The sequence below is a fragment of the Cebidichthys violaceus genome, unplaced genomic scaffold (assembly GCF_023349555.1).
Source record: "Cebidichthys violaceus isolate CVI_PGR_0920_01 unplaced genomic scaffold, fCebVio1.0.p SCAF_7, whole genome shotgun sequence".
In the NCBI taxonomy this organism is placed as follows: domain Eukaryota; kingdom Metazoa; phylum Chordata; class Actinopteri; order Perciformes; family Stichaeidae; genus Cebidichthys; species Cebidichthys violaceus.
The window spans coordinates 13,076,660-13,104,295 of NW_027176927.1; the positions used below are offsets into that span (position 1 = coordinate 13,076,660).

The 27,636-nt window shown below is 41.0% G+C and overlaps 3 protein-coding genes across 3 annotated transcripts in view; 2 read left to right on the forward strand and 1 right to left on the reverse strand.

Moving 5' to 3' along the window:
* Nucleotides 1–8,778, reverse strand: part of lars2 (leucyl-tRNA synthetase 2, mitochondrial) — a 34,984-nt gene extending 26,206 nt beyond the window's left edge. Inside the window, exons 1-3 of the mRNA XM_068735627.1 lie at nucleotides 8,642–8,778; nucleotides 5,231–5,475; nucleotides 3,426–3,557 (exon numbers count right to left, since the gene is read on the reverse strand). Coding sequence (XP_068591728.1) covers nucleotides 3,426–3,557; nucleotides 5,231–5,464 — 366 coding nt within the window. The 5' untranslated portion in view covers nucleotides 5,465–5,475; nucleotides 8,642–8,778. The remainder of the gene's footprint in view (nucleotides 1–3,425; nucleotides 3,558–5,230; nucleotides 5,476–8,641) is intronic.
* A 7,782-nt stretch (nucleotides 8,779–16,560) lies between these two features.
* Nucleotides 16,561–18,355, forward strand: LOC137891121 (transmembrane protein 158). Its single transcript, XM_068735564.1, has one exon. It carries the CDS (start codon nucleotides 17,047–17,049, stop codon nucleotides 17,746–17,748), a length of 702 nt encoding a protein of 233 aa, XP_068591665.1. The 5' UTR covers nucleotides 16,561–17,046; the 3' UTR covers nucleotides 17,749–18,355.
* Nucleotides 18,356–18,807: 452 nt separating this feature from the next.
* On the forward strand, nucleotides 18,808–27,565 carry cdcp1a (CUB domain containing protein 1a). The gene is made up of 9 exons (XM_068735563.1): nucleotides 18,808–19,858; nucleotides 20,673–20,882; nucleotides 21,008–21,370; nucleotides 21,461–21,829; nucleotides 22,840–23,031; nucleotides 23,515–23,898; nucleotides 23,985–24,335; nucleotides 25,426–25,513; nucleotides 25,786–27,565. Exons 1-9 carry the CDS (start codon nucleotides 19,795–19,797, stop codon nucleotides 26,213–26,215), a joined length of 2,451 nt encoding a protein of 816 aa, XP_068591664.1. The 5' UTR covers nucleotides 18,808–19,794; the 3' UTR covers nucleotides 26,216–27,565.
* Nucleotides 27,566–27,636: the final 71 nt, after the last annotated feature.

Sequence of the window (27,636 nt, forward strand, 5' to 3'; positions counted from 1 at the left end):
TTGCATTAATATTCAACTCTGCACAGTTCTATACAGGAGCCCATGAGCACAAGACGAAGAGCATTTTTATTTACTGTGGCTTTAGTGGTATCTAGCAGATGGTTTTGCTTTAAAGGAATAGTTTGCCATTTTGGGAAACGCACTTATTCACTTTTTGAGCTTGATGAGAAGATTGATACTCTCGTCTCTGTAGTGTAAATATGTGGCTATCGCCAGCACTTGTTACCTTACTATAAAGACTGGAAACAGCTAGCCTGACTCTGCCGGACTGTTTAAATCGGTACAAAAACAAAGGGTACTGTGCTCGGTCAACAAACAAGTATTAAAGTGGATTTAGTGAGCTTTAGTGTTGGCATATTTCGTTACTATTGGACTGAGCCAAGCAAGCCGGTTCCCTGCGCTCAGTCTTTATGCTAAGCTAACCGTCTCCTGGCTCCAGCTTATTATTTACCGCACAGACACAGCAGGGGTAACAATCTCTTCTCTTTAACTTGCAGCAAGACAGCGAATACGTTCATTTTCCAACACAAAAAATGTCCATTACTCTGGATAATCAAGAGACATCAGCTTTCATAGGAACATCAGCCTTGGAGAGAGCCTGGACCACTTGTTCAGTAGAAAGTAGTCACTTTCTTATTTTACAGTGATCCAATACCTCTTTAAAGCACAGGAAATAGCATTAGGGAGTGACAATCAACAGAGTGTACCTTCCTTAATTAACTAGTGAATAGAGCAGACTGTGTGCATACAGCGGAACAAGGTTCGCTTTCTGACAGATGCTGAGGAAAAAGTACACTCCTGGGCAGGAAGCAGTTGTCATGTGAAACAAAATGTTTCTGTTGGGGGAGATACCAGACAGAAGCAGAAGGGAAAACTCCACCAGGAAAAGAAAAAGGAGAGGTTCGTCACCCAATCAGCAAGGCAAGGACCAACGGAAGGACTGAGCATAGGTTGTCACCGTCATGTCCGAAGGTGTGTGTGTGTGTGTGTGTGTGTGTGTGTGTGTGTGTGTGTGTGTGACTGCAGTGGGATGATCCATCTGACAGAAAACTGGTCACAGCTTCGTCAACAGCAGGACTCAAACTGAGGGCTGAATGTCGACTGCAACAGAATCGAGTGTGGATTTAAGCGTTATTGAAGCAGGTTGTCAATTTACAGGAACTAGGAAAAAAAACTCCTTGCCTTCAACCCTTTCATTTTCATATTTATCTGATATTTATTTAGAAAAGGTTTAATAGATCCTAGGTGCCATAGAAATGTCTCACAGAGGATCATGGAAACATACAGTCTCAGCAAAAACCCACAAAAGCTGTAGATTCAATGTTTTCACCCAGCAACACACATCTAATAATTCAGCCATTTTAGCAGAAAACATGACGACAAATGGAGTGTCAGCTTTATAAAAAAAAAATAGCTGAAATTAAGTCAAATACTCAAGCCACAAATTGCACAAATTATTTATACTTTTTTAATATATTTAATTATCAGAAAACATTGTGGCATGTATCATTATCGAGATATAAAATTATCTTTATCAAGATGGAAGATTTTTGCCATATTGTATATAGCAAGTATAGTCAGAATTTTGAGGCAAAAAGTCCCTCCGTGTCAATATCAGATAGTCACTACTGTATAATGTTATGTACCAAATACAGAGATCTCCATCCTCTCTACATGAAACAACGCAATGTTCCAGTGCAGAACAGTGGTCCATCTGTAATATCATGGGAACAGCCAACATCTCATCATTCTCAAACCATATAACCCAGACAGGAAAGCAGATGTCTCACAATTACGCCAGTTTGCTACAGTAAAATATGGTCCCCAAAGTGCCTCTAAGGATGACACATCCATTGTGATTTTGGAAAGAAAACTCAGAACATTATACTGCATGTCCACTCTAAACAAAAACAGAGACAGTGAAGCCACAGAAAAGGACTTTGGGTAGAGGGGAAGATAACAAACAGTTACTTTACTGAGAAGTTAAAAGCTTTGAGTCCTAATTGGCTTATTCTTAAAGGGTAGCCAGCTATTGTGAGAGGGTTTACATGACTATTCACAACTCTTTGCTTAATTTAGAGACTGGAAACAACTTAAATTCGTGATATAAAAAAAAACCCTCCATAGACAATGATTAGGATATTGAATCTGTTGATCTATAATATATCTGTGAGTTCTTACACCAAAATAAGATGCAAGAGCTCCACTGCAGAGCACCTGATTTCTCTCAGAGACCTTGATTTTTTAATGTTACATTATAATATTATCATACAGTCAATATTTGTATTTTATTTCTAGTTTTAGGAAAGAACACATCATGTTAGGGAACCTGTGAAGTGTTGGAGAACATCTCTCACCTTCCAATTTGCTTATAATGATGGTAGAGACACTAATGATGCTCTAAACACTACAACTCACTGTAATTATGGCCCCTTGAAATTCCTACTGCTTATGCCAGACTAATGTTCATGGATTTCAGCTCAGCATTAAATATCATACTCCCTCAGATCATGTTTAACAACCTGACAGATGGAGGTGAACCCCTATATAATCAGATGGCCTCATGCATTTCTCATAGGACGATAACAGCAGGAAACAAACATTTAAAAAGACTAATGAAATCGCCCTCTATACTAGGTCTGCTGGTGACGGGGAGAGAGTTGAGCAGGTAACAACATACAAGTACTTTGGTATTTACTGTGATTCTCTGTTACAATAGGCTTATCAAGCGGAGTATGTTTGTTCATGAATCAGTCAGCGTCTGTTGTTATTGTTCAACAGGGCAGCCTTTCAATCTTTTGTTCATTATGGCATCACAACATGGTTTGGTAACCTGTCCGTTAAACTCAAATCACAAGTCCAAAACCTGATCCTGCCTCCAAGACACAGTAGAGGAAGCAGGGCCTTAAAATCACCTGTGACCCAAACCACATCCTTCACAGAGAGTACGGGCTGATGCCTTCAGACAGAAGGAACAGGTTCCCAAACTGCAACTTGAACACATTTTATTAAGTGCCATAATCTGTCAAACTACTGAACAGAAATTTAATTTTCTTATTAAAAATAGTGTGCATACACAGGTTTTTTTAAACACGGGAAAACGATTGAAAATAGACTCCTTGGAACATATAAATCAAGGTCCCCACACTGTAGCTCTCTTAAATGTAAGTCATGACAGTTTGACAGTGGTGCACAATACCAGGACCCTGAAACTGAAGCAGCTAAATGGAATCCAGCCATCATTCATTTTATAACTTGCACCTGTGCTTTTCCTACTGTGAAAAGTCAAAACGGCCTCTAACTCATGTACTTTCATTTCTAACCACAAAAAAAACACTTTATTACTTTATGTGTAATGCCAGTGCTTGTTTCAAGGAGGATAGTATAGGAAATGATAAAAACACATTTACTGGGAGCAGACATACCCGATGGCCTCTCATTCTCTGGAAGTGGCCGATCGTGTCACTAATGGTGTACACTCGCACGTGTCCCATGTGCAGGCGGCCTGATGGGTACGGAAACATGGAGAGGACATAAAACTTCTTCCTGCTGGAACTCTGGGAAAACAAAATAATGTACAGAGCTGTAAGAAAACCTCACGAGATGTGGAAAAGACCTTGATTTTAATCCTGAGAAAATTCAATTACGTTTTCCATCATCAGTGTGGCTTTTGAACGAGTCTCGCATAAAAGATGCTTCATTAACCTGACAAGGTCAGGACAGGAATAACAGCTCATCACGTACAGAGCGAGACTGACTTCTGGTGTGTTACTGTACTGTATGCTCTGGTTATGGCTGATTTACAGTCACAACACTTTCACCAAGGCAACACAGTGAGTGCTGGATACACCCAGCTATACATGATTACAGGAAACCAGAGTCATGAATTTTCCAATAAATCAATTATGGACCAGGGCTGTCATGAATGCACTTAATCAATGTCGGTCTGTCCCAGACAGCCGCGCGGTCGGACCATTAGGATATATAATCAGCCGGAGCTCCGGGACTGAGGCGAGCTACGAGGGCCAGCGCCAGTAATAGCTGGGAACGCTTAATGACCTATTAATCAACTCATCCTAAAGAAAAGGCTGAAGGTGTTTCCAACGTATACATATACAGATAATCCAGAATATATTTATTTCACTCAGTCAACAGTGTTGACAGCTGTTTATACACAGCGAGTCTTGATTTTAATCATGCGATGGTTACATTGAACACAAGAAACCTGGTTATTCGTATCCCTGCTCTATACACAATCATAAGACTTTTTTTCTGGCTGCATGTAGATTGACATAAAATGAATCCGTAATTATTTTTAATCATCTCATAATCGTTCAAGTCATTCTTTTGGCAGAAATATTTGGTGGTTCCTCTCAAATTTGAGGATTTGCTGCTTTTTCTTCGTATTGTAAACTAAATAACGTTTTGTTCATTTAATAATAGACCATACAATTAGTCATACTTTCCATAGAATGATATGAACCTGATTGAGGTGTTTACATGTTGGGTCATTCCATACAGTTCACCAAAGCCTCCCAGTTCATTTCATGGATTCTCTTCTATTCTTCCAACATCTATTAAATTAAAACCTTGCTAAATGTTTTTTTGTAGTTTTGGAAGTTAGTGTATTGTAAGATTGACCAGTCACCTATTTTTCACTAGATTGGGTTGAAACATCAAAGAAAGTCAAAGGATGATTTGTAACATTTATGAATGTTTTACAGTAAGAATCTTTAATTTTTTTCAAAATGAATATCTCCACTAGTTTTCACTTTCTTGCAACTAAATGTTTCTGTGTAGTGTAGTGTTACAGTTCGGTCACATCTTGAAGTTATTTGGTCCTGCAGAAAAAAAATTGTCATGCCACAGATCCAATCAACCCAATCTAGTGAAAAATAAGTAATTGGTGAAGCTTCAAAAACACGAACTTCCAAAACTTTAAATAATTCAGAACAAAAAAAAAGTACAGCTAAGGGATTAGGATGTATCGGTTTCTCAAACCAGTATATAGTGTTTACACACACACACACACACACACACACACACACACACACACACACACACACACACACACACACACACACACACACACACACACACACACACACACACACACACACACAAAACACATAACCAGGAAACCAGACCATGACTGAGACGTATTTGGCTTGTCGTGACGTCACCAGCTAAAGACTAGAGGAAACTACATGAAAAGTAAAGGCCTCCTTACCTCCTCCAGCGCATCGTTCTGCCACTGTGCCATAATTCGTGGGTGCCACCATTCTTCCACTCTGCGTCGGGTCTCTGTTTTATAGTCCTTCTCCCACACTCCCGTCTCACTGAACAGGGTGCGGGTTCTGGGGGACAGGAGGCCGGCTACTGGGCTCAGGAGAGCGCCGCTGATTTGTCCAGACCGGAAAACACCCAGTGGACACAGAGCCAGCCTTCTCACGGACACCTGCATGGCTTTGACACCTATAACACAGACAGATACAGTAAAAAAAATATTCAGGTAGGAGCACATATGAAATGATCTAACAGATGTACAGCTAAAACAATTAGTCTACAAATCGATCATCAGAAAATAAATGGCCAACTATTACAATTCTAATATATTTTATATGCCTGTAAAATGAACTTTGGGATTTCAGGCTGAAAGTAAAAAAAATAAATAAAAAAAGACAATGAAGTCACTTTGGACTGCTCAGATTCAGCAGCACTCTGTTCCACTGTTATACATAACTAGGACTGCTATAAAACAATTATTTTTCAATGTTAATTAATTTGATTATTTTCTTGATTACTCAATTAGTTGTTAATTCTTTAAAATGTCACAAAATGGTGGAAAAATGTTGATCAGTGTTTCTTAAAGCCCAAGATGACGTGCTCAAATGTGTTGTTTCATCAACAACGTAAAGCTATTCAGTTTATTGTCATAAGGGAGAAAAGAAACCTGAAAACATTCACATTCAAGATAAACAGTGTGTAGCAATTTAAGGGGATTTAATGACAGAAATTGAATGCAAGTCATTTAAACAACATGATGTTGCAAATCTTACACATATCACAATGATACAATTACACTGAAAGTAAAAACAAAAAATACTAAATCATCATCCACATATAAGTTACTGTATTAATTGTTGTTTGTTTGCATCAAACATCTGGACCACTGTGATTCCCCATTATCACCATAATCACGTCCTAAACAAAGATGACACTCCGTCAACATCCACAGTCAGCCGGGTTCAGACGTTCTGAGCTCGTGGGACTGAACGCGTGAATCCACTTGTTGACAGCAGAGTGACTGAAAGCTCTGCAGCAGCTCCGCACCTGATTTTCTCTCACAGTTGGTGTTCTTCGCACCACGTCGCTCACACAACAGCATGACTTTGTGGAATAAGAGGTTGTTGTTTTTTTTAGCTTTGATGCAATTATGCTCAGCTCTGGACAGGCTGTTCCTATTAAACTGACCCGCCCTTGCTCAGATGTGAGGATGACATTTTCAAAATCATCTGATTATTCACTGATTTCTCTGCTTCAAATCTGCACTGCCGTTTTAATCCACTTATCTTTGCATTACAGGATATGAACTGCTCTGACCGCCTCAGGACATCACCTGCATGGAAGAATATGTTTGTGTTTACTTGTATAGAGAGGATGAAATGCTATAACAGGGATGTCAAATCAGCACAACATCACCCTCAATTAACAAGCAACAAATGTATTGTGAGACCACTGCAAACAAAGATGTAACCTCTTTTGCATGAGCCCAGCAGTGAGGATAGACGTCGCTTTGGCTTCATGTAGGTCAGACAGTCAACTGCATGTAAGAATAAAACAATTTGACCTAAATTTGTCTTCTATGCAACACACACACACACACACACACACACACACACACACACACACACACACACACACACACACACACACAGTTTCCAAGGTAACATGCGATATCCGCACAGTCAACTGCTGCTAACCTGACCTGTCAAGAGAATATGTTCACAGCAGTGACGCATCTGGATGTCAGACAGCGAGGCCTTTAGAGCTGCTGTGAAGTACGCCCTGATACCAGAGATGAAGATGGAAATGAAGTAAACAAAAATGAGGATTGTTGTTTATCCAACGCTGTGGGAGAACTCATTTTAATTGACTCAGTTTGAATGAAAAGAGTGTCAAGGAACTGCAAGTCTCCACATCATTTAGTAAGAATCGGACAAGGATTTAGTGATGGACAGATCTTCAGGGGGATAACTCTTTTTTTTTTCTCAACCAAATGAGTGTAAAACCAATGGAAAGTGCTCGCTCCTCTCCGCCACCCAGCTGCTTGTGGGAATGTGTTTTTCACTAAATTCTCTGGAGAATAACCAGAGCATCGCAGCAGCCGACGCACCTCCCTCAGGCTGAGGCTGGGAGAGCCGAGCACTCAAGGTTGTATGCTTCTCTGAAGGTACAAGTGAGTGGGCTGAGGCGAAAGATGGAGGAAATGTTTCTATGGTGACTTGGCTCATCTGTTTGGGTGTCTCCTGTGAAGAGTGACTGAACACTGACAACAACAAGTATGGTTCACTACAACAGGAGAAGTCTTTCTCTGAACATCTGTATTGTCTTATTGAGATTCTGGTTTAGTATTTAAGTCGTGATATTACAGCGATGTCACTTATTGGTCTTCAGGCTAAATTAGTTGTGTTTTTAGAAACCTTGAAGTCTTGAATGGCTGCTTGGTCACGATATCCACGCTACAAATAATCCTGTGTCAAAAATGTACTTTGAACAAATGACAGAGGAGAAATGACAAGTCCGAACAGATTGACAATACAAATTCATCAGCAATTTCACAATTTTGAAAACACCAAATATTACCTAGTTCTTCAAACTTCTCAAATAACAAATATTTGCTGCTTTAGTCAGTTTTAAATAACTGTAATTTCATAAATTCACATTTATATTATATAGACACTTTCTACTATTTTCTGACATTTTAAAGACAGATTAACAGATGATTTAAATAATGATTAGTTGCAGCCCTATAATAAATAACACCTGAAAGAACCAATGGACATCACTACAATATGAATAGCCTGACTCCTCTGCCACAGCCTATAATTAAGATTGTTTAATAAGTTGCAATCAATTGTGGAATGTAAATCAAATTACCTCTGAATACTGAAATGTTGTTTGCATAATTCGGCAGACTGCTGACAGGTCAGTTATATATAAAATGAGCTGTCAAGTATTTTAGTGCTTTTCCACATCTTATCGGACAAACACATTGAAAAACACACATGACTACCGTTAAATCATGCAACGCACGTTTCACTTGTCAACACTGGACTGCGTGACGCTGCCTCGGGTCCTCAACACGCCGTTTTGACACACAGAGGAACCGTATTGAGGCTACAATGAGAGGCTACATATCGTTATGCTAGCAAGACATTATGTTGCATTATGAAGGTTTATCCTCGTAGCCTCTCCACACAGCAGAGCAGCCGGTCCTCTGTTAGCTACACATACAACGTATAGCAGCTGGTTCGAGTGTTGTAATGGTGTTTAATGTCTTGTTTGTCTGCTGGTCGAATCACAGTGGAAGTTAAAACAACGTTACATTTCAAATAAACACCACTTTGGAGGTGCTTACCGCTTTATTTCCTGGTCCTTTATTTCAGTGTCGTGGTCGTAGTGACATAAATCCAATAGTTCGTGATATGAATGTCATACTCCGCTTCTAAATACCGTTTAAATGATCTGCTTCCTTGGATCACGACTTCGCCATAGGCGTCGCCATCTTGGATTTAAATCAACTTTATCAACACGGCGTACGTCGACAAGGACAACCCATGTCCTTTTACACGATACATATTTTATAAGAGACTTTTCATGAACACCAATAACACTCTTCTGTCTACTTTACCTCTACATGTCCACATTATCAACTTCTTGATCTTGCGTAAAAAAATGTGTGTGTGTGTGTGTGTGTGTGTGTGTGTGTGTGTGTGTGTGTGTGTGTGTGTGTGTGTGTGTGTGTGTCTGTGTCTGTGTGTCTGTGTGTGCGCGTACGTTCATGCGTGCATAGATGGCTGTTTGCCAGAGCTTCATTGTTGCTTTCAATTATTTTAATGAGTGACGGCTCTGTTTGTTACCTTATCACGCTTTATTTTCCTCAGCCTACTAACTCCTTTTCATTTGCTATTACGTTTAATACACTTCAAAAATGAATTTATACACATTTTAAAATGTTTTATTGCCTTTATTAAAAATTAATGAATTATTCACTGATGGCGTATAGATCTTTATTTATTATTCTTATTTTTATTATTATTGTTGTGAAGAATCTCTATTGGCCATATCCTTCTTAAACAATGCAGTTGTACATGTTTGTAATGCATTTATAGATACTTGTGGGTCATTAACTCCCCAATAAGCGGTAAACACTGCAATTATAAATGTAAAAGTTGTAAATAAATGGATTTTGGTCCTGATGCATGGCAGCTCTTTTGCACATCAAACAATACATTTGAAGGGTTTTACTGATGAACTATAAGACCTAGCTAGAGAGATGTTTCTCAACCTGAGAGACAAAGAAGCCATTTTCTGTTTTGCCTCAAACTCTTACTTTATCTTTCATCAAGGATCACAGTGAAAATAGATTTTAAATATATATTTCAAGCAAAACTTTATTATTTAAACCCCTGGTTTGTTGTTTTAAATTATCTTTTATCCTCTGGGGTCAAATGTGCATCATTTATTTTTGCATCTACCGAAGTAAATCCACTCAAATCATAATCTCACATAGGGAGAATTACCATCAAATTTAACTGAAATAATTCACAAATTGACTGCCAGCAGCACAACAAGGGCTGACATTACTTGATTTCTGAGCAGAGAACTATTTCTTTGATCAACTTCCAGTGTAAAGTGATTACTGACTGAGAGAACACCTTCTTCACTCTCACTCTCATCTTCATCACATTGCAGAGGAGCTCTGAGGAGGAAGATGAGGAGGCAGTGTCTCATCAGAGCTCTCCCTGTGGCTCTCACCTTTGATCTGACGTGCACACAGAAGCGGTGAAGGAGGTAAGAAGTCAGAGCCGGTGTGGGGAGAGAAAAAGGAGGGTGGGGGGTAATTAGCAGGAGATAGAGTTCCTTCGTTTTCTGACGTCAGAGAGATAAACCCGGGGCTCTGCTCTGGCCTGCCGTCGTATATCAGAGTTAAGTGGGCGCCTCTGCTCAGGGCACAACAGGATGTGGATGGAGAGGAGGAATGAGAGAGGGAAATGAGTTTTTGACACAGTTGAGACACTAACTCTCTACATACAGCCAAAGATCTGTCTGCAGATACAGAGGGAGGCTCCCTGATGAATGAGTCTGGCACTCACTTCCTCGTCGTTACAGTATTTCACCGAGGACTGCAGGTGTCGGAGAATGATCTTTTATCATTTGTTTAAACTTGAAATTCCTGCTGAAGTCCTGGACACATTTGGAAAATATGCTCCTCCAGATCTGTTTTGTTTTGGTGCTCCATTCTATTAATTACAAAACTGTTTCACAAAGTAAGGAAAACCAAAGTGTGCCCACATGAAGGATGCAATGTACTGAGGGCAAAAGAAGGTTAGCTTGAAAGTCCCTTTTTCTAGTCAGCCGGCAGTGAAGTGCTTTCATGCAGAATCAATATAACTGTTTGAACTTCAGATCTAAAGCAGTGGAGGACGCTGTGAATATGACAGACATTATACCTTTAATCGTTTGATAACACAGACATATTTCAAAACCAAGTACAAAATACGTCCAATGTCTTCGTGAATGAGGATTTAATGTGTCATTTTATGGACAAATGGCTACATGAGAAACACAAATAAGAGTTAACTGGGTAAAGACAAAAAAAAGAAAGAAAACCCCACAAATGTCCTCAGATTTGATTGTTGCCTAATCCTGATTGGATGGAGGATCAACAGCAGAGTAAATAAGACGCATAACCATTCCTAGTTTGATTCCAGCCAGGGACCATCGCTGCATATCTCTCTCTCGCTGCACATTCCTGTGGGTATTTTACTGAAACAGACAGAAATAAAAATTTAAAAAAGTTTTATTGTTTCACAGAAGTATGCCATATATCATCGGTTTCCATACTAAAAAAAACAGTCAGAAGAGCTACAAAAATAACATTATCAATAATAAAATGATTTAGTGTTCACATTGAGAACGTCACTCTTACAGAGAAGCTGATTGAACCAAAAAATGGTAATCAGGGTAATCAACATGAAGATAAACTAACACAAAGTAATCTCCTTATCTGATGCTGTGAGGTCTGCACTCAAGGACATTTGTCTCCTCTAGGTCAATATTGTTTTCAAAATAATGGTCCTCTTTAACTTGACGTATAAGGAAAAATGATATAACTGCAGCAGATGGAGGCACGATGTCCTCAGGGAGCGTCTGAGTGAGCAAAGCCAATTTATTGCCGGAAATTTGTTGAGAAAAAGAACACACTGAAATAAAACATGGAATCAGTTCTGTGAAAGTCTCATCCTCTTTATATTTGCCAGCTTTGTCTCAGTGCTCCACTTCTTTTTATTTGATAATAATTAACAGTAAAAAAAAAAAACTGCGTGGCATCATTCCTCAGTGTAATGGCAAAATCTTTTAATCATTTATTTTTGGTTGCCTTAAAGTTGTGCATTTTTGGACTGCTTATTGCATCTCAGGTACAAGCATCCTCTGTTGTTTTTCAAACAAATCACTTTTGAAAGCAACCAATCATCCTCCTTCTCCAGCCACATCCGCCTCCCCGTCTCCACCACGACAAACAGCCCATGGTAATCACCCCTTCTCTCCCTGCTTTGAAGGAAGATTGCATTTCACCAGCAGAGAACCAGATGACAAACGACCGCGGAGAGCGGCCGGAGCAGCAATGCCTTAGGTTGAAAGCAGATGAAGGTGGGGGGGGCTAACTTGTCTTCACCTGTCCACGATGACCTTTCATGAACGGGTGTGTGATTCACAATCGGCACCCGCTTCAATGAGAAGTAGGCCGGCGGTGCCACAGAGAAGTAATCTCACACCGTGCCAGAGAATGGCGAGCAGCAGGCCGATGGTGGTTCTGACCGTGGTTCAGGAAGCCTGATAAGTGTGATGTTATTTCCAGGACCGGTTACACATTGACAGTCCTTCACTTATCTGTTCTCACGGAGGACAAAGGCCCGAGAGAGAAACATGGAAGTACAGAGGAGGAGATGAGGAGGTTTGGATCTGGAACAAGATCTTAAATAATCCGTTCAGAAGTGTCTGGCAGGCAGCATCACTCTCTACGCTGATCTTTCTTGCTCTAATTCTCTTGCACTGCTGCAAAGCCTTCACTCACTGAAGATGAAAAATGCAGATTGTGCAACAGACGAGCGGAAAAACATTTCTTACGTCTTCACCTCTGACTCCCCATCCACTCTGCCTGATTTCAGAGCAGCTCCTTGGCAATTAATGTGGCTAATTAGTGTACAACTCCTCAGATCGCTCTCCGCTCTCCTAGATGCACTCAAACCGGCTGTAATTGAGGCTCGGGTGACAATCTTATTAACATACGAATACTCTGATTTCTAAAAGAATTTCCACACGCAGTATTGAGCATTTGAATTGCTCTTGTCTAAAGGTTGACAGTGTGAGGCTATAACTTTATAGTATAGCAGTAATTGGGATGTGTTTAATCATATGAAGACAAAACAATACACAATTCAATTATAATCAGTGGTTGAAAGTGACCATTTGATCGTTTCCAGTTTGTGCGATACAATTCTACTGCACTGCATTTAAGACAGTCAACACTGTACTTTTTAATTCATAACATTTATTTGACGGCTTGCTCGATTTCATACAATTTACTTTAGTTCACAAAAATAATCCACACAGTAAAAAACACACTTTTTAATACTACGGGACTGCTGAAAATACCTCTGTATTTTACGTCTGTAAGTATATTTTTATTTCAGGATTTTAATAAAGCAGTTTTGCATTGATATATTGGTTATTTCATTTAACAGGGTACAAAACCACTTAGCATTGCACTTTCATAAAGATGGGACTCACAAGAGACCAATTTTTATAAAAAGGCATCAACATCGGAGCAGCTGAGGCCAATCATGACTTTTTCTCTCCAGCATGAGCTCCTAAAATGGTCGATCCTACAATTCTCATAATGCAACTCAGTGGCACCTTTGTTCGACCCTCCATGCCTGATAAATGCCCACATATTTCAAACTCCATGTGCCAACTCCATAACAGGCTTTCTCTTAAAAATCAGAAACTTCCTTTCGGTGGAGTAGTTCTCCTCCTGATGAGTAAACTGAACTTCATGTGTAACATAGGTGAAGTAAAAGATGAATACTTTATCCACTACAGAATGTAAGTAATGTGATTTGCATCAAGGCCTGAATTCAATATCATCTTATGTACGGTCTGTGCTTCAGCGCTGTCCAGACTTTGCAGTGAGTCTCCATCTCTTTGGCAGCTGAGCGGGTCACACTCTGACTCGTGTTGTTTCTTCAGAGGAGAAATGAGAGCAAGAAACTCTCCGCTGCAGCTGTGTGATAAAGACACTCTAACGGATATTAACACAACATTCATGAATGTTTGTGCCTGCAATATCATCCACACTGACACCAAACATGTTAGTTTTATGATCGTTATCAACTAAACAGAATATGTCCTCGACACCACACTGTTGCCGTGGTGATGAGTCCTGGCAGTGATTGGTGGTGTGACAGGCCGACTGGAGACTTGGGGGATTCACATGGGCTCAGACGTGAAAAGGGGAGTTTGAACGTTGGGTCTATGAGGATGCACGTTCTCCAACCCTCAACTTCTAATGAAGTCAGTTGTCCGAGTGAGCCGGTGAGTCGGACTAATGGTGTCTGATCCAGCTCAGTCAGCCAGGAGCCACTAACAGGTCCTCCTTTTGGTTTCCTGAATAAAGAGCCACATTTTAAGAAAATGAATCTTTCATAAATTCTCCTTCGGCACAAGAGACTTTCATCTTAGTCCCATTTGCATTTTTGTCACCAAAGCAATTTACATTTTTATAGCATAAGTAATGAACACGAAAGTCATTTACATTTTCTTGCTCTGTTCACCAGTACGTTGTCTAGACTAGAGCATATCTGATGAGGAGGGACCAGCTTTTGAAGCGTGTGGGAGTGTTTGCGAGCAGCAGAGAGATGTCTGAATGTGCAGAAAGAGAAACAAGCAACTACTTCATTGTTTTAAAGCAAAAACATTAAGTGAGATTCTCTGTCATAATCAAACAGAGTCAAGGGGACTAAGACTTTCAGGTGCAAATTGACACCAAAGGGTCTTTTACTTCTGATGGTCCTCACATCAAATACACAGCCTCTGGAGCAAATTACGCCATTTAGATATCACAGAAGAAAACAATTCATACAAGAGACATTCATATTTGCCAGCCTGCAAAGATGAAAGAGAATAATTCATCACGATTTTGCCTCCGGTCAATGACCTGATTCTGTTAATAGCTTATTATCTTTCCTGATGCATTATGTATACATTGTTAGGAAGAGTATTCTGGTAAAATGCATGGCTGTTTGGAAGTGGTTACCAGAAGAGGAGGAGGGAAGTGTGTCTTCAGGAGGGTGGACACAATAAGAGCAACACCTATAAAATGTGAAAAGAATGTAATAAATTTCCAATAATGACATTTATTTTTTTGTCGACAGAACTGTTGATTTGAATTTGAATTGTCTGGTTTGAGCTGTTGTATTGAATTGTACCATGTTACAAGGCATACACACATATGATCATTGTAGATCAAACAACCACACACTCCTGGATGTATTTAAAGTGACACGTTGTGCAGTCCTGTCAGGCTGATGAGGGACAGTCCTGGTCATGTTTCTATCATCAGTCCACTTCAACTCTGAGTTGCATAAACCTTGTTTTTTAGGGGCCGGGGTTGAGTTCAGGCCAACGCTGGCTCATATGGTGATCGCAGATTGAAACCCCACTCGCCAAAATGGACCAGGTGTTCAACCGCTAGTCCTGATATTTAATCTTTTATTACAACCCCACAAAACTGAGATTAACTGCAGCTGTGTTCCCAGCTGTTAATGTAATCAGACTTGCTGTTTGTGATAAAGTGTTGGATCCAAAACACAAAGAGGGTAAGGGTCGGGAGGGGGGGTGAGTGTGTCCTCTTCAGTATCAGATACAGCATAGCCAGGTGATACACACTGTGTACGAAACCCCTGCTGCTGCAGCACAGTGAAGGCACATGTTTATTGATGAATCTGGCTGCCCCTGAGTACACAATATGGCTGAGAGAAACAAACACCAACGTACAGAAAGCTCTCAGAGCAGAGAACAGATGAACAAACAAGCAGACAGATTACAGACTGTTGGGTTTCCCCTCTCTTAGATGTTTTCATGAATACCAGCGAGACAAAACAAAAGTTTTATTTCATCATTATTGTTTTTGCTTTCTATTTATTGCATTTGATATATTACCCATACACACAGTCTGTTTAGGTAACCGTAGTCAAATAAACATCACAGAGAAGAGTTGATTTCATGCCTGAATGAAAATGTAATTTTTAATTTTCTAATTTTTTAAGATTTTCCAAATGGAATATTGGCATAAAATCTGTCCTTGCATTCTTGAACTACTGCAGTTGTATCACTGAATGGAGGGAAATACATTCAGCTCTTCGCCGACACACAGGAACATGTGGACAAGTCTTGGTGAGGAAGAGAGAGAGCAGCCATGCCTTTTACCTCATCATCACTACTTAGGTGCTCTTGAGCAAGGCACCTGAGCCCCTGCTGCCAGTGGAGCTACTATCAGTGGCCATCATTCATGCCGAGCTCAGTGATTGTATTCTGGTCACATAAAGGTTGCTTGTTAATCTTTCCTGTGTGGGATCAAGATTAACTTCTGATCTTTTAGCTCTCTGGCACATGATGACAATCCCATCATGTTTCTAAGCTTATTGTGACCTTAAGGGGAATCAACGTCTCTGACATTGAAATGGAATTTAAAAAATACAGAAGTTAGAAATGTGTTAAGCTTTACTTCCAGAATGAAAATATTTGAAATCTATTTCCTTATAGCTTATATTCAGGGCTGTTCCATACCATGGCTGAACGACGTTGGCAGTTTTTACAGGTTTTATACAGGTATTTAATTAGGTTACTCCAATATGTTTGGGTCTCCATATTTAAATGTCACTAATTTTAAGCTAACACAATAAATATATAGATAAAGGATTCACTGCTATCCATCCACACTTCTATTCCTGGCAGTAAGATGGTTTTGAAACAGCATTTATACCTTTATGATGGTAGAATTTATTGAAAGAGAATCAGTAACATATCAGTTAAATATAAATATACTCAAGTTATTACAGACTATTAAACATGAGCAGGGTTATGGCACAAAATGTTTCTTTTGGCTGTCGTCACTTATGTCTGTTATTCACAGTAATTGCAAAAGTCGCAGATCAACACAGAGACAGCGACAACAAGGCTGGATTTCTGTTTTCAAATCATTTCATTGCATTGAGAAAGTTGCATTGAGCATGTGTATGTGAGGACTGCTGATTGGAAGATGTGCGTTGAACTTCTGTCCCTGCGCACTGGAGACTCTCCCCTCACCGCTCCTCCTGTGTTTTCGTGCTCAGCGCCGCTCACACCTGAAGTGACAGAGAGGGAGTGACGCTCAGAGACGCTCCGAGCTGTGATGAAGGCAGCGCGCGGTGCTGCCCTGTCTGCCGCTTCTTCTTCTTCGTCTGCTGTACAGCGACTGCAGCCTGGCACATTTGGAGATCAAGTCAGAAGGAAAATATCCAAAAGAGGAGGGAGGGGGACACGCACATGTGACAGGCTTTGGACGTTTCCATACAAGTCGGGCAGGGAATTAAATATCTCCATCGGGAGCGGCGTTATTAAAAAAACACTGGCGACTGGCGTTTTGAAGCATTGCACGCCTCGTCCGTCGCCTGTGGATCGTCAGAGCACCATGCGAGCTGGAGAGACGCGCCCTGTGCCATGCTGAACGACTCTCCGACTCTCCTGCTGGCTCTCACCGCGGTGGCCGGACTTCTCCAGCGATGTCAGGGCTGGAGCGACGAGGACCTCCTCCTGCCGCCCATCAACTCCTCCAACAGGTTCCTGGCCAACCTGGAGGTGGACGTGCGCTTCTCCAAGAGGTCTGTGGAGGAGAGCGACGCGTCGCCCGACGGCTCCTCCCTGCAGACTCTGTCCCAGTGCAACGTGAGCGTCCAGAGACTCCTGCCCACCTCGCTGGTGGCCCGCTGGGACAGCAGCTTCGGCTTCCAGTGTGACGTGCTCATCTACACCACCAACAACCACGGAAGGGCTTTTTTCTCCGCGTCTTTAAACAGGGCAATCTCCCCTGTCGTCATCGAGCACCTCGGGGTCACCGGGGGTCAGCAGGAGCTGCGGCTGTGCGTGGGCTGCGGGATGTCCCGGTACCGGAGGTTCGGTCAGGGCAGGTCGAGGGGCCAGCAGAACGGGGATCAGGTCGCTTTCTGCTGCGTGGATTTCAGCCTCGACGAGCTGAAGGGGGACAAAAGTTGGAGGCTGAACAGAAAGCCCATCGAGTCGACACTTGTGGCTTGTTTCATGACTTTGGTCATCATTGTGTGGAGCGTTGCTGCTCTCATATGGCCAGTCCCGATCATTGCAGGATTTCTGCCCAATGGGATGGAGCAGAGAAGACCGAGATAATTGAAATAATCTTCATTATAATTAGCCTGTGCTGCCTATACTATAATTGTAGCCATTCAACTGTTCACCTGAATGAATGATTGAGGAGCTTTGGAGACACTTTGACCAAATCTTTTAGTTTTGGGTGTTCTTTAATCCTTATTAGAGCTCCTCATGATAGGACAACCAAGGTAAAGTATGATGGATTATACTAGCCAATAGTAATCTATACTGGGACCAACACCAATGTGTTTTGTATACCCTTGTAGGCCTTCCTATAGATTATGTCAGCGTAAACTGTGCACACTTTTCTCTTTAAACAGTGTTTGTATAGTTTTTAATCTTTCTAGAAAGTTTTTGCCTTATCCCATGTGTAGGATTTTTTGCACTGAAAACTGAACTTTAAAGTGTGCTGTCACATATATAACCTATAGTCTTGTTCAAAGTAAATGTAATAGTTTTTCCCCCAATACGTTCTGAAAAGATAGATGTTGTTTCTGATTGACATAGGGTTTCAATAATTATATTGGTAGATTTATAATGTCAAGCTCAATATAGGCGTGCTTATTTGTATTCATGTTACAGCGGTTTCAATGATAATAAAATTGATTATAGGCTATAACTCAGATTCTGTCTGAACTGTTCTCTGTAGCCTGAATCAATTTACTTACAGTGAACACAACATGTGATCCAAAGTGGAAAATATACTCAGTTGCCAGTTTATTAGGTGCATCAAGCTAAAACCAAAGCAGTCTAATGCAACAGTATGTTCAATAAAATCTGCCTTGGTGAAGTTCATAATGTTTGGTTTTACTAAAACTGTTTTAGAGAGACGTTAAATCAACTGTGTTCATTTTAAAGATGATCATAATTTAACACAGTTGAGGTACAAATTGCAGAATTAGATTGGTTTTCTAAATTATCTCATACATTATAAAAATGCCAGGCTATATGCAACTTTAATTAGACATTTTGCTCACACTTGGTATTAACTGCAGATGTGAAATTATTACCAGAAGTACAACTGTTGAAAGTGTGAGGTCATCTCTTTGTCCCTCGGTCTACGTAGATGAAAACTGGGAGAATTACTCCTCATCTGCTACAAATGGTTGTTTTAGTACTGTAATGTTAACTCATGTTGACTCATGGGTTGCTTTGCCCCCTAGAACTGAAGACAGTTTCTCCACATACAACTTGCCCTTTTCCCCAGTGTAAATGTGTTACTGTGACTTTGTCTAGTGTTTGTTATGTGGCTCACCCAGTCAAGAGAGACTTTATCAGCCTGATCCATAAACAACAATGTTTAGTATCCTGCTGAGCTAACTGACCAGTTTATGATGATGACAAATTAGTAGATATTTATCTGTAAAAATAAGCTTTTTTTTATACAGCCAATTATTCATTTAATTATGTAAAATACACTTAATTGTCAGTTTGATAAATTCGCTCAGTTTTAACCAATGCAATCTAATTCAACAGCCCTTCAATAATCCTCGTTGCATTAGGGTTGTAAGTGGGGTGGACAAAATAACAAAAAACCTCTCAGTATAATAATATACAGACCAACAGCACCATGCTACCACCTCCAGCATTTCTCTAAAACAGTTTCACATTACAACCGTCAAGACTTTATTGAAGGAATTAGACTGCATTATTTTTTTATTAAGTGTACCTATACATCTTGAAGTGGACGACAACAGAAAAACTACTGGGACTCTATTCTTACGAGTTCGTGTTGAGCCTGCGGTACTATAATATAAAATATGGTACCACTGGGCATTAATTAGAAATAATTAGAAGAATAGTAGCCTATATACTTTGTTGTACCTGCCAAAATGGCTGACCCGGCCACGCCTTTTCATTACCTGGTGCTTTAACGCCGCCTTTGCTCCTGACACACTCACACACACATACAGGAAGCGGAGGAGTTGTGTCTGCTCTTCACGTAAACGAAAAGGAAAATGTGGCGCACTTAAAGTCGCACCTCTGGTCGAGAAGCGATGAAATATGCGCAGATATCTGGACCAGATTTCCTCCGGATCAAATAGAAGAACATTATAGGACAGCATGTCATCATCAGGAGTCGCGTTTCAGCTTTTACTTCTTGCATTCATCGCCTTCACTGTATCAGGTAAGTTACAGCTTAATTATTAACCAGCAGGACAGACTCGCCGATGAGCTGAAAGATCTGCTGTTTGAATATGAACACTGATTAGTCCTCAAGTTAGAGGACAGTGATTGTGTGGAGACACGTGGAGGTATCATCAGACATCAGTGTTTCTAAGCTGTTGTTATTGTGCTGATCACTGCTAATACGTTGGGACCTGGATGACTTTAATGATTGCTTTGATGAGTCGTGTCTGAGTAAATGAAGTTGTAAAGTGGGATCAGCACGAGGACACAAATTAAAGAAAGGCACTGTTGTATCAGTGAGGAGTTTCGGCTGTTGGCTGAACTGACCAGATTTCTGTTTGTTAAACAGGAATCTTATCATCAAAAAAGGCTCGCAGAGCTAATCTGATGTGTCATCTGTCATATGATGATAGGTTGTGTCTCTGTTGTCCGCACACACGGAAACATATAGAAAGAGAAAAATAAATAATAGAGTGTAAGCCATGTGAGACAATGGAGAGGTGATTCAAGGTGCTGCTGTGTGTTTTAACATGGCTCTGTTTGCTCAGTACAGGCCTGGTTAGTCATAGCTGCCTCATCTCTCAATGCAGTTAGTCATTGTGACTTTGTTAATAACTTAGCAAGACTTCCGTATCGTATCTTCAGATTTTCAGTGACATCTAAGAGGTGATTTCATTATGATTAGTGTGTGTTATTCAGCACTAAACATCTGTGTTTTTTGTAATCAAAGTTTCTCCCTTTTCTCTTAATCCCAATTTAACGCATTGTGTTTTTATTTTACCCCCCCCCCCCCCCCCCCCCCCCCCCCCCAGGGGTCCTGAAGCTGAATGTCACCCCGATCAGAGGCACCTACCTCAACATCAGCAGTAGTCAGGTCAAAGGTTGCAAAGTGTGCGCAGGGACCGGACACTCAAGACAATGTAGTCATTCCCTTGTGACAAAAGACAGCACTCCTGTCTCAATGGAGTTTGAATGCTCCAGACCTCAAGATATATTCAGCGTGGAAATTGTGCGGAATATAGGTAAATATAGTACTGCAGCAATGCTATTTGAATGGCTCTTCTTTTAAAGAAATCTTGTTATCTTGCAGAACTAATGTAGTTGGATTTGTTTGTTGTAAAATTCATCGCTTAATATCTCCTCTCAGAATGTACCACAAAGTTATGCAATGGCCACATCATCCAGGCTGACTCCGACTCACTTCCTTTGCTGCATTTTAACCGCAAGTTCACCTGGAACCTGAAGGCATCTGCGCCGAAAGCGTTCAAAATAGACTTCAACAACTTTGGTGTGAGACAGATCAATCCGTCTGAGAGATGTCCAGACAGACACAGCTACACCCTGCAGGCCTTCCAGGCCACAGGGAACGTGGCTGTGGGGAAATACTGCAGAATGGGACCCATTGGTAGTGCTCAGATACTGAATCAAGGGAGCTTTTCTCTGGACGTCCCAGAAGGGCAGAAGCTCCAAAATGTCCAGTTTGATGTGTCTGTCGGGGAGGAAATCAAATGTGAGTTGGTGTCTGATTGATTGCCCATGCCCCGTGTGTCACACATCACATTGTTTGACCACTGTATGTGTCTTTTTTTTCCTCTCACAGCGCTTGCTAAAATTACACTGACGTTACCAAAAGGGACCTCGTCCTCAGAGTTGCTCTCTCCAAACTACCCGGACAGTTTTCCTGACGGCGGCGTGATGGAGTGGTACTTTCAGGTCCCGGACAAACAAAAGACAGCTGTTCAGTTCTTGAATCTCACACAGCCGCGTTGTCTGAAGAAGGGGACGGCGGTGGAGTACCGCAGCACAGGTAGAGGGTCGTCGGTGCGAAGTCTGACAGACCCGCAGCCGGACCACATCCAGGGAAAGTTCACCATGACGCTGAGGAACTGTGAGAGGGACAGAAGAAGTGTTGGTTCTGCTGGACTGTCGGTGAACTTCAAGGTGTCTTCCTCAAGTGCAAGCTCATCAGGTTTGCTTATCATTTTTAACTTTTGACCTCTGCCAAGATAGTTATGTATTTGGCCCTCTGTAGATGTAATGTTATACCTCTCAAATATTGATCAAAATAAGTGGCAGGTAGACCTTGAGACCTTGACGGTTTTGATTTTGTGGGTGATCTGGATCTTAAAGAAAGTTGTTTTTATCTACTCTATACCTATGACGCTAACTGAGATGGGTTATTTCTAAGGATGAAATTTGAACCTTCGATTGATGATTAATATTAGTGGAACATTTAGCAGCTGAAGAGACAGATACTTCCCTCAGGAGTTGGTAGAGACCATAAATCAGCTAAAAGACGATGTCTTTTGAGATTCAGCATGTGACAGAAACTCGACTCCAAATGGATACTAGTGTTGCTTCCTTTCTTGCCAAGTGATCTGCTGTAAAGTTACCAACTATTGATCCTTCAAACATGTTTTGTCAGTTGGTGTCAAATCATTTATTTTATAAAGATGTGAAATGAAAAAGAAAGCTAATCTTAGAATGCAAATGTATCACGTTAAAGAAGTATATAATAGAAAGCAGTTTTTGGGGTCATTAGCAACATGGTGAATGGTTCAGTGTTGGTGCAGGTTTTGCTATTGATTAAATAGTTTATAGGATCACGGATGTCTCCTTTACATGTTGCAGCAGGGTGCAGTTTCATTAGTCAGGAGTGGGATAGAAATTTCCCTGCTTTTTGAAAAGACTTCTGTGAGGATGAGTAACTAAACTGTGACGCGGGGAGTGGGCCTCATGGCGTTTATCTGAGCCCTCGGCTCTTAAGATAGGCTCTGAGATTGCCTCATTGCTGAGTCACAAATGACTGAACACATTTCCTTCAACGTTTGGGGAATCCCGTTTAGCTCGGTCAAATCAAAATTAAAATTCCTGTTTGACATGGTTGTGATTTGAAACGCAGGTGCCCACACATTTGTGTGCTTGTGAGAGTTGGTGAACAGAGGAAATGCTAATATCTTTTTGTATTTTATTCTGTAGTGTCGTGTGAAGTGGATATGAGCAAAAAGGACGGCCTTTTTCTTCACATCGAGAGGTTGAGATCGGCCTCCGGCTGCAAGATGAAAATAAACTCTGTGCCGAAGGAGAAGATCACAGTCGCATCAAAGAGTGAGCTGACTTTCCAGGACTGCTTTCCTGAAGACATAGAAGTCACCGCCACGAGAGTCATAGGTAAGTCCATTTTGAAGCTTTAAGCGGACGTGTCCCCGGGCCTGGAAAATAAGCCTTGAATCATTCTTATAACTCTCCATACTTTATTTATAACCTAACAAATAGCAGGACTTTTTTTTATTATTATTATCTTCGAACCCTGACTTACACCAAGTAGTACCATAGGGTTGAACACTTTTCCATAGTCGTCTGCGTGCTATAATCAACACGTAATCCCCTCATTTTATTTAGTACTGGACGTTAAAGGGGCGATTTAGAAAACTATATTTTTCTCACTTACTTTTAGTAGTATCCAGATAGTTTGGGTTTCATTTGTCCAGGTTTTGAGACAAGTTGTTGGTTGCCGTTTCTCATAGTCAACATTGTTCTACAGAAATGTAGTCCCTTTTTTAATCTCGACATTTCTCATGAGACATTTTCATTGGCTAGAAATCAATTTCAATTTTAGTTTCTCTAACCAGAAGTGTGAAAATGCCTTTTCAGAGTGTACTCAACTCAAAGACTGCTCGAAGAAGGCGGCCCATCTGTCGGTGCCTGCGCTGCCGCCCTGCCTCCCCGCCCCTCTGAGCAGTGTGATGTGGACTCTCCGTCCTCCTCAGGGCGGGACAGTGGAGCTGACCTCTCCCACTGAGCTCCTCAAGCAGTCCCTACCTGGGCAGCAGTGCAACGACAGCATCATTATCAAAGTGGCCGAAGTCGACGGCACTACTATCGGACACTTCTGCCCTCGGGGAGCCATACAGAAGGTCCAAATCCACACCAACATGGCCGTCACTGTGTCCGTCACTGTGTCCCACGTGGAGGGTAAAGCACTAAGCACGCCTTCCAAGTATGTGCTGAGTGCCATTTTTAAAGAGGAGATATCGGGTAACAAGCCAAACAAATTAAATAAATACAATAAATGCATGTTTTTCAGTGATATTGAATATTCCTTTCTTTCTAATCATTTTCAGAAAATTACATATTCACTGTATCCCCAAAGAGAGACACTCCTGTCCTTTTGGCTACTCCTGGTTGGCCAGAAGGAATGAGGTCTTCCACCACCGTCTCCTGGATCGTCTCTGTCCCCCTGAATATGGACGCTCACCTGATGTTTACCAACCTCAGCCAGCCCAAGTGCAGCACCCGCCACACTAGAATCAGGGTGCAGAGAGTCGGCCTCCTGGAGGAGGATTACAGCCGCAGGGAGGACGATGATGCCGAGAGTGAGATCACCGTCTCTTCAAACTTCTACCTAAACATGTCCAACTGTCAGCCTAAAAGTGGAGACTTCACCGTCATCACCAAGGTCACCCTGCAGAAAAGTAAGAGGACATTCTGTACGGCTACTCCGTCTGCATGGTAGTTTTGTGTAAGCTGTAATTCCCCCCCAAAAAAACTGTGTGTTTTAAAGGCATCTTTAAGACTTCTCTAAGTGGTACTTTTAGCCATGCTAGAGTCTGCACACTAGATAACTCTAAATTAATAACATGTTCTTTCACGACCTTTTACATGCTTTTCTGTCCAGCACCAAGTATTTAACATATAGATGTGAGTGTGATGCCAGCGTCCGTCACTTTGAATGACACAGAAATATCTTAACAACTATTAGATGCCATGAATTTGGTACGGATATCAATGGTCCCCATACTTTGGTTTATGACCAAACACCTGCAAAACGAATGACATTCCCATCCGCCTCGGCTGTAGCCTGCTTTGTTGTTGGTGCTATTTTAGTGGTTCATGCAAAACGTTTTGTTCTATGACATAAAAGGTCAGTAAATAACCCTCTTGTGATTTTTGAATCTTTTGCGTGTCTTTTTAAAAAGGCGTTTGCTAACAAGTGGCTAAATGAGACCACTAAATGTCATCAAGCCGACTAGTCCTCCTTTACAGCCTTGTTGTGTATACGTGTGACTGTGATGTAGTTTGTTTACAGCCTAACGTTAGCTTTTTACTTCTGAAGATTGCATTCACGGGTCAAAAAGTCATACAAATGGTGTTCATTTGTGAAGCTTATCTCGTAAATATAATTTGTTTGCCTTGGAGCTTATCTTCTGCATTAATCCAAAAGAAAAATCCTGTTGGCTCTTTGTTGATGGAACCAGTGTGATGTTAACTTCCGGGATGGTTTACAAGAATCCCACTCTGTGGCATTCCCATCACCCTCAGCTGTACTTTGTGTTAAGCATGGCTAGCATGGCTGTAGACTCTAGTCTGGGTTTATGACATTTTGGTCAAATATTCCTAAGAAACAATACAATCCATTTTTGCCCATTTGTCATGAGTCATAAGAGGTTAATGAAAGTGTTAATCTTCAGCAGCTTCTTTTTTTAATCTTATGGACACTTAATTTCATGTACAACAGAAAGTATTAATGAAAGATTGTATCTATTGTTGTTTTCTCTCATTTAGGCCGTCTGCTGACCATCATCCTGAGTGTGGTGGTTGCTCTGTTGGTCATTTTTGTCACTGTGCTGGTAGCTGTCTGTGTGGTGATTAGGTGAGTGGATCGGCTTCATGTTTTATTCTTCAAATTTGATCATTTATACTTTAAAATTGGGTATTTTTGTCTTTTCAGATTGCTCACTTGTGGAAAGAATTCTGCATGTTATTATTTGATAAAATATAGTAAAGTGCTTTGTTAAACTACATGGTTGCCTCAACCTGCTAGATATTTCCTCATTCATCTAGAAGTGTTTCACTAAACTGCTCAACTGTCAGTTTGATGCCGTATGTAACTCTTAAGCTCTCTTATCGTCTTCTGCCCAACAGGAAGAAGAAAAAGAAGCTGAATCATCAAGTGTCCATCTACAATCCAAATGGCACCAGCTTCCTGCCAGGACACAACGGCTTCCCAAAAACGCGTGAGGACAACGAGTCCCATGTGTACGCCTCCATTGAGGACACTCTGGTCTACACGGACCTGCTGAGGAAGGGGGCAGAGATGGGGGTCTACGGGGAGTTTGACACATACCGTTCCTTCCCGGGGCACACAGACTCACAAAAGCCACTGGTCTGTAGCGACACTGATACAGACGACATGCCTGTCGGGGCTTACCAGCAGTTTCAGGCTCCTCCCCTTCCCGTCAGGCCCCCGAGCCACGTCCAACCCCTGGTGGACAATGTGATTTACCAGGCTGAAAGTGAAGAGGATCGCTCTCCGAATCTGGGGCCGCGGCTGGAGCCTGAGGGAGGGAACTGAGGAGAAGATTGGATTCAGCGCTCTACTTTTCTCTTGACTACTTTCACTTTAAGATATTCATTCCCTGGCATCCTTGTGATTACCCACCTGCCAAGAAGCCTTTTTTTTTTCTCTTGAGCGTAGTTTTGCACCAAAGCCATGGCACACAAAATAACCCTGTTGAAACCCGCCTGCAGCTTTTACCTTGTTTCATCTTTTATGAAGGCAGAACATAATCATCCTCTTTACACTAGTTTTGCCACTATGAAAAGATCTTGTTACTTTTAGATAATGAATATTTTTCTTTGATATATTTTGTACATAACTCGTGCTGTTTACATGCAGAGTTTTTCATTTTTATCATTAAACAGACGAATAGAAAGGACTCCACTGCTGTTGTGATATACCACTTTTATAGCATCATCACAACATGATGGTCTGTATTGCAGGAGATTGCAACAGCAGTGTATTTGCATGGACTAGTATCTTTCTGTTTATCACTGCTTTTTCAGCAGCTATGGAGACTTCTAGATACTGTCGCATTACACCACAAATGTACCTTACAGAAAGGGCAATGCACTCCTGCTAATGTAGTTTAGGATCTTAGAGTTGTTTTTAGTTTTGTAAAAAATAAATTAAAAAAAGAGTGCTTTTGTTGTTGTTTTTTGGACTGATCTGCTGCTAGCTAAGTGATGCATTTCTGTGATCATTCAGGGACTTGTTTTTGTTCTCTATTTGTGTCTCATGATGACTGACAATCCCTAGTCAGAGACCATATTTTACTATTTGTTCTGAAGACCACAGATCCCATCTGAAATGAAAAATCCTTTGTACAAACTTCATTGCAGTCTGTGAGCAGAAAGTTCTCTTTGTTGGTTGACTGAATTGTGTTATTAATAACAGGTAGCTTTTAAAAGAGAGTGTGCGACGCATATAATTTAACATGAGTGTGATGAGTGCTTGTGTGTTTTTGTGAACACAGACTCGGTTGTTTGGTTTGGAACAACAAAGAGATCTGAAAGGTCATGGTACACAACAAGTCCTAACTACAGTAAGTCACAGTCGAGGTTTTCCGGACTGTTTTTGACATGAACTGGGATAGAATACTAACAGCATATTAAATTCTTTATTTAAGGTATCAATTTTGATATTATGGCTGACTAAGAAGATGCCAGAGTATTTACTAGTCTCATTTGAAGAAAAGTGGGATTCAAGTTTTTACAATCAAACTGGTGAAAAATGCTGAATAAATTGTGTGTTGTCTGTCTTGTTAAGCCATGTCGCCTCCTGCCGTTCACAAAATGAACTGCAGAGGGAGACAAAGTTCCAAGTTGCCATACTTCCATTGTCATTCCTGAGGAAATAAAATGTTCGCTGTAAAACAATGCAAGAACTCTCTAAATGTGAAGTAACTGGGGTTAAGAGCTGTGTAAAATATGACC